The 6505-nt window shown below is 61.8% G+C and overlaps 1 protein-coding gene across 1 annotated transcript; it reads left to right on the top strand.

Moving 5' to 3' along the window:
* Nucleotides 1-2284: 2284 nt before the first annotated feature.
* On the top strand, nt 2285-5697 carry DRD4 (dopamine receptor D4; the record flags this gene model as incomplete). The annotated part of the gene is given in 5 exon segments (XM_034644871.1): nt 2285-2947; nt 4497-4609; nt 4691-4994; nt 4996-5182; nt 5306-5697. Coding segments are annotated over 5 exon segments (1470 nt in total), but the record flags the coding sequence as incomplete, so codon positions are not given.
* Between the last annotated feature and the right edge of the window lie 808 nt (nt 5698-6505).

Raw genomic sequence — 6505 nt, 5'->3', positions numbered from 1 at the left:
GTAGGAAGAGACAAGCTAATTTTAAAACCCCCACATGCAGGGGCACCTGGGAGGCTCCGTCGTCGGTGAAGTGTCTGCCCTGGCTCATGATCTCAGGATCCTGGGACCGGACTCCCTGCTCAGCGGGGGGTCTGCTTCCCCCCCCACTCTGCTGCTCCCCCTGCTTGTTCTCTCTCTCTCAGATAAATAAATAAAATCTTTTTAAAAAATCCATGCATACAGACAAAAGAACTAGAATAGCAAAAACAATTTTGTGAAGGAGCAAATTCAAGAACTGCTAGAGCCCGATTTCCCGACCGACTGTGCAGGCGTGGTCGTCAAGGCTGTGTGTTGCTGCTGAAAGGAAAGACATATAGACGTGTGGGTAACGGGACGGAAGCGAGAGTAAAGGAGAACCCCCACACAAATACAATCAAGTGATTTTTTTGACAGAAGTTCAAAGGCAATCCAATGGAGAAAAGAGTCTTCTCAAGAAATGATACTCAGATGACTGGACAGCCAGAGGCAAGGAAAAAAGAGCCTCAGCTCAGACCTTACACATTTAAAAAAAGCCCCAAAAACTCAGATATGAGAATGAAGTGACGAGCTACAGTCTGGGAGAAAATACGTTCCCATCACGTATCTGATGCCTTTTTTCCCATTTTATTTATTTATTTATAATTTATTTGAGAGAGAGCAAGAGAGATCAGAGGGAAACACAGAGGGAGAAGCAGACCCCCCACTGAGCAGGGAGCCTGATGTGGGGCTCGATCCCAGGACCCCGGGATCATGACCTGAGCCCAAGGCAGACACTTAACAACTGAGCCTACAGGCGCCCCCACTTCTTTCCATGCTGGTGTGTGGTGGCGTGCCGTTGTGGGTTTTGTTGTCACTTCCCTGATGACTGATGATACTGAGCACGTTCTCACATGCTTATTGACCGTTGGAGTTCTCTCTGCTGTGATGTGCTCTTTAAGACCTTTGCCTTTCTTATTGATTTGAGGGAGCTCTTTGTATATTCTGGATCCTCACCCTTTATCAGAGATCTCTACTGCATATATCCCTTCCTGGTCCAGACTGCCTTTTCACTCTTCATGGTGGCTGACATCTGGGGACCAGGAGGAAACTCCAAGCAGATCGGAGGCTAGGTGAGATTCCCTACTTGGCATCTAACCCAAGATCGCAGAGCCACCCCTGCCTTGGACTTGTGTCCTGTGAGAGAACCAGGTTCCTCCTGCTCCAGTCACCAGTATTGTGAGTTCTCTTGTTCGAGGCTTCAGGTGGGAAGAGAGCCCGCCTGTCCCTCTGCTAATCTGTGTGAAAGGGATGCAGGTGTTAAATGCAAGTGAGACCTGGATCCCTGTGTACACACACCTGCACACACCTTTCCTGTGTCAGATTCACGCGATTTCACCCCTTACAGCTATCACTAGGACATTTTTTTTCAGAGTCCTTTTTCTCTCATTAAGGGTTTATTTATTTATTTGAGAGAGAGAGAGAGAGAGCGCATGCAAACAAGCAGGGGGAGGGGCGGAGGGGGAGGGAGAGGAGGTCTCTAGCAGAATCCCGCTGAGCGATGAGCACAGAGGCTGACAGGGGGCTCAAGAGTCTGACGCGTTCCGCTGCCTGAGCCACCCAGGTGCTCCTTGTTTTCTCTTTACTACGCACGTCTCCGCCCATCAAGTGGCCCTTGTCCCCTGCGGTCTCTGAGTTCCTGGCAGCCGCTATGAGCTCCAGGCCCATCCTGAGTCTCCGGCCTCGAAGGGCCAAGGGAGCCTGAAACGGAAACCGAGGGGGTGGGTGTGCGTCAGGTGTCCCAGAGAGTGGTGCAGGTGGAGGGCCCACTTCACGGCCCCTAGGGACGGGCTCCAGGCCCGTGTCACTCTGACTTAGTAAGTCCATAGTAACATTCTCGGGGTACTGCATTTCCACGTATGTTCTTTCCGTGCTCGTCGTGAACAAGCGCCGCCCGGGCTTTGTCATGCACGGTCGTCTCTGGCTACCTCTGCGTCCCGAGCGTCTGGTCTACAAGAGTCCTGCCCACGCAGACCTGGGACCCTGGCCCCGGAGCCTCCCCAGCTCCCGCAGTCGTGTGTTGGCGGATGGGGGTGAGGGCCCGAGATGGCCCCGGGATCCAGTGAGCTTGTGGGTTTGGCAGGTGCAGCCCCGGGGCTTTTTCTTCTCTGTGAAGAAGGCGGTGACTCAGGTAGTGTGTGTCTGAAGAGCGGGCAGAACCACGGCAACTGCAAAGCTCCGCGAGCGCTTATCATGCACCTTCCTCTTCTCAGTTCACCCTATGAGGTAAGCGCCAGGCAGTGGCCATTGTTGGAGAGTAACTGGGCAGGGTCCTGCGCAGGGCCCCAGACTGGGGTCTGCAATCATTTGGGGGGGCACCCTGGGGCACGAGAAGGAGGGAAGCCCCATCAGGGGGCCCACAGGGGAGGCGAGCAAGGAGTTCGGGTCTCCCACTGTCTGGGGAACCGGCCTGAGAACGGTGCTGGGGGGGGGGCTGCGGAAGTCGAAGACGGGCAAAGACAGGGTGCGCCTTAGAGAGCCCGAGGAGCACCCAGCGGGCGGATCGGGGCGGGACTCCGGACGGGCTCGGGGCGTGCCTGGGGGCGGGGCTCCCGGGTTCGTGACCCGGGCACTGTCCGTGGTGCTGAGCGCCCGCCCGGGCGCATGGGGGCAGGTGCGCCATGGGGAACCAGCGCCGCGGACGCGGACGGGCCTGCTGGAGGGGCGCGGGCCGGGAACGGGCGGCGGCGGCGCGGGGACCCCCGGAGCGGCGGCGGCTCTGGCGGGGGGCGTACTGCTCATCGGCGCCGTGCTTGCGGGGAATGCGCTCGTGTGCGTCAGCGTGGCGGCCGAGCGCGCCCTGCAGACGCCCACCAACTACTTCATCGTGAGCCTGGCAGCCGCCGACCTCCTACTCGCCCTGCTCGTGCTGCCTCTCTTCGTCTACTCCGAGGTGAGCCCCTGTCCACGACCGAACGCACATGCCTCACCTGCTCCTTCGTGCCCTGTCCCCATCCACCGTGAGGACCTAGAACAACCCGGCCGCTGGGCTGCTCCGGAACCTCGAGCCGGGGCGGCGGCAGGGACGCTGTGCCTGGTCCCAGGACAACTGGAGCCTCGGTCCCCTCTGACCACCGGTCCCCCCAACTCGCGGTCAGTTTACCGGCTTGGCTGGCTGGCTGTCCACCCTCCTTCCTCTGTACCTCTCTTCTCCTGTCCTGTTTTGGCATCTTCTACCCCAGAGAGGCTTTGCCCTTCAAGCCAGGGACCTCAGAAACAGGCGACGTTGGCAGTCCAGCCACCCACCACCCCCTCAGCTGAGGTTCCCCTCCCCAGGGGAGCCAGATGGAAAGGCAGGTCAGGTGTAGCCCCCCCACCCCCGGCTCTCCCTGGGGCACAGAGACACATACACATCACTGCACAAAGCCACAGCCAGGCATGAGCAGGAACAGGCACGCAGCAGAGCACCCCAGGGAAGGGACCCTCACTCACGCACCATACCCTGCCCACAGCGGGAGGGGCATTCAGCTGCCAGGAGCTGATGAGAAGTGAGCAGGGTTGGGGGAAGGGGAAGCCCTGCCTTGACCCTGGCACCGGAAGCAGGGTTTGGTGTGGGGTCCAGAGCCCCTGCCAAGAACCAGGGCCCAGAAACCTCCATCCCCAGACCAGATCTGGCCCTCAGGTGGGTCCCCCTTGGTACCAGCCTTTGTCTGCTTTGTGGTTTGGTCAGAGAAAAGCTGCTTAGGCCTGGGCTGGGAGGGCGGTGACCCGGGCAGTGGGGGAGGAGAGGTTCAGTTTTTCTAAAGTGGACATGGTGAGACTGGGCAGGGCTGGGGCACAGCTAGCAGGACAAGGACACACACGACCTGCTCCTTCCCCAGAGCCACAGACAGACGTCACAATGACAGCTCTTAAGCTCCTAATCGTCCCAAATCAGCGGGAGGGGATTTAGAAGGGGGTAAGCTGTCTGCTCCTTTGCCCTTGGTGGGGGCACTGGGCACGGTGCTGAGGCCTTTACATCTTTTAACTGATTTATCCTCAGAGCAGATGAGGGGACAAAAGTGAGGTGATTTGTGGAGTTCCAGAGCAGTGACAGAGTTTAACCAGACAGGCTGTCTCTTAGCTATCCTGAGGGGAGGAAACAGGGCCAGTGGGCTGCATGCTCCAGGGCAGCCAGGCTGCTGGAGGAGCGCCCCCCTACCCTGAGCCCCATAGCGGCAGAGATCAGAGTCCTTGACCGTCTAGACCCCTTCTCCAGGGCTTCCTCCAGGCCTTTCTCGGCTCTAACAGAAGGGGGGAGGGAGGGAATCTCGCCCAGCTCAGTGGGAAGACTGCCCAGGTGTGCAGGCCTCTGGAACTTTCCTGCTCCTCCCAGAAAGGTGGGGGTCGGAAAGAGCTCAGCCCAGGTGGCTGTGAGGGCTCCTGGGCTGGGGGAGACCGGCGAGAGGGTCTTATGTCTGTTTTTGCCCCCCCTCCTCCCTGGTGCCCCTTCCCGGGAGCAGGTCCAGGGCGGCGTGTGGCTGTTCAGCCCCGGCCTCTGCGATGCGCTCATGGCGATGGACGTCATGCTGTGCACCGCCTCCATCTTCAACCTTTGCGCCATCAGCGTGGACAGGTGAGCCGCCCGCCTCGTCGCGCCCCCTCCCCTCCCGGCGCCCCTCCCCTGTCCGGGTCGTCCTCACCGCGCCCCCCGCAGGTTCGTGGCCGTGGCCGTGCCGCTGAGCTACAACCGCCAGAGCGGCGGCGGGCGCCAGCTGGGGCTCATCGGCGCCACGTGGCTGCTGTCGGCGGCGGTGGCCGCGCCGGTGCTGTGCGGCCTCAACGATGCTCGCGGCCGCGACCCAGCCGTGTGCCGCCTGGAGGACCGCGACTACGTGGTCTACTCGTCCGTGTGCTCCTTCTTCCTGCCCTGCCCGCTCATGCTGCTGCTCTACTGGGCCACGTTCCGGGGCCTGCGGCGCTGGGAGGCTGCCCGTCGCGCCAAGCTGCATGGCCGGGGCCGGGCGCCGCGCGCCCAGCGGCCCCGGCCCGCCGCCCCCCGAGGCCCTCCCGCCCCTCGAGGCCGTTGCGCCCCCGGACGCTCCTAACGCCATCCCAGCCGAGCCCCCGCTGCAGGCAAGCAAGAGGAGGCGCGCCAAGATCACCGGCCGCGAGCGCAAGGCCATGAGGGTCCTGCCCGTGGTGGTCGGTGGGTGCCTGCCCTGGGGTTGGTGGGAGGAGTGGAAGGTGGCAGCGCCTTCGGGAGGAGACGGTGCCCAGGGGTGCCAGGGTGCCGCAGGGACCCTGGTTCACTGCGCCCCCTGCCCCCCAGGGGCCTTCCTGGTGTGCTGGACCCCCTTCTTTGTGGTGCACATCACCCGGGCGCTGTGTCCCGCCTGCACCGTGTCTCCGAGGCTGGTCAGCGCGGTCACCTGGCTGGGCTACGTCAACAGCGCCCTCAACCCCCTCATCTACACCGTCTTCAACGCCGAGTTCCGCGCGGTCTTCCGCAAGGCCCTTCGTCTCTGCTGCTGAGCAGCCCCCCACCCGCACCCCCAGAGTCCTCTGCGAGGACCTGGCCACGCCTCAGGGGTCAGGACCCCAGCAAGAGAGGCGGCGGTTTTGTATGACAGATTAAACCAGTACCTTCCTAAACACCACCTGGGAAGGCTGGGGGTGGGGAGGACGGAGCGGGGAGGGGGTGGGAGGAGCAAGGAGGAGGGGCTTCTGCCCTAGTGGAGCCCAGACCCCCACTAACCCGGCCGGGCCAGTTAAGCCCCTCCTTCCTTCTGAGGAAGCCCAGAGAATAGACCAACCCCACGAAGCGGGCTCTAGGCTCAGGGTGAGGTGGGAGGCAAGCCAGCTCTGCAGGGAAGGGGGGTAGCTCCAAGGAGGCCCATTCAGCCTCACCCAGGAAGAAACTTCCAGAACGAGGGCAGCCCTTGCCTGGGAAGGCCAGCACTCTGCTTGTGGGGCTGCCTACAGGCTCCTCGAGAAGGTTCCCTCCCTGACATATCCTCCCCCAGCCATTCCGGGCCAGCAGCCTCATCCCCGCTCCACAGGCATTACCCCCCTCTCAATGGGAGCCCGTGGACTGTTGTCCTGCAGAGAGGAGACTTGCCCTGGGGCTGAGCATGGTGGTTTCCTGAGACTGCCCTTTCGAAACCCAGTGGGAAGACAACCACAGTGGGCCCATCAGCAGCCAGGCCCACCCAGACTGGCCCCTGCTTCTGCAAGGAACACCGAAGGTGGCCCCACACCACGTCCACTGCCCCCAAGTCAGAGCCCAGTTCCCTGCGACCTTGACTTTGATCGTGTCCAAAGCCCTGAGGAGATGGTGCTGGGTGGGCCACTGAGGCAGCCTCCCGCGAGCAGGAGGAGGCGCCTGGCCCAAGGCAGGGCAGAGCCAGCAGGCTGCCCCTCTGCTCACAGCACAGACCCGACCTGGAGAGGAGGGGGCAGCTCTCAGCCCACGGTCCTGGGGCCCTCTGCTCTCCAGGGCTACTGTTCCCGTATCAGGGATGCTGTCTGT

Source organism: Ailuropoda melanoleuca, chromosome 16, assembly GCF_002007445.2.
Source record: "Ailuropoda melanoleuca isolate Jingjing chromosome 16, ASM200744v2, whole genome shotgun sequence".
Classification (NCBI taxonomy): domain Eukaryota; kingdom Metazoa; phylum Chordata; class Mammalia; order Carnivora; family Ursidae; genus Ailuropoda; species Ailuropoda melanoleuca.
The sequence above is the reverse complement of the archived record's forward strand: the minus strand, read 5'-3'. Positions and strand labels throughout refer to the sequence as shown.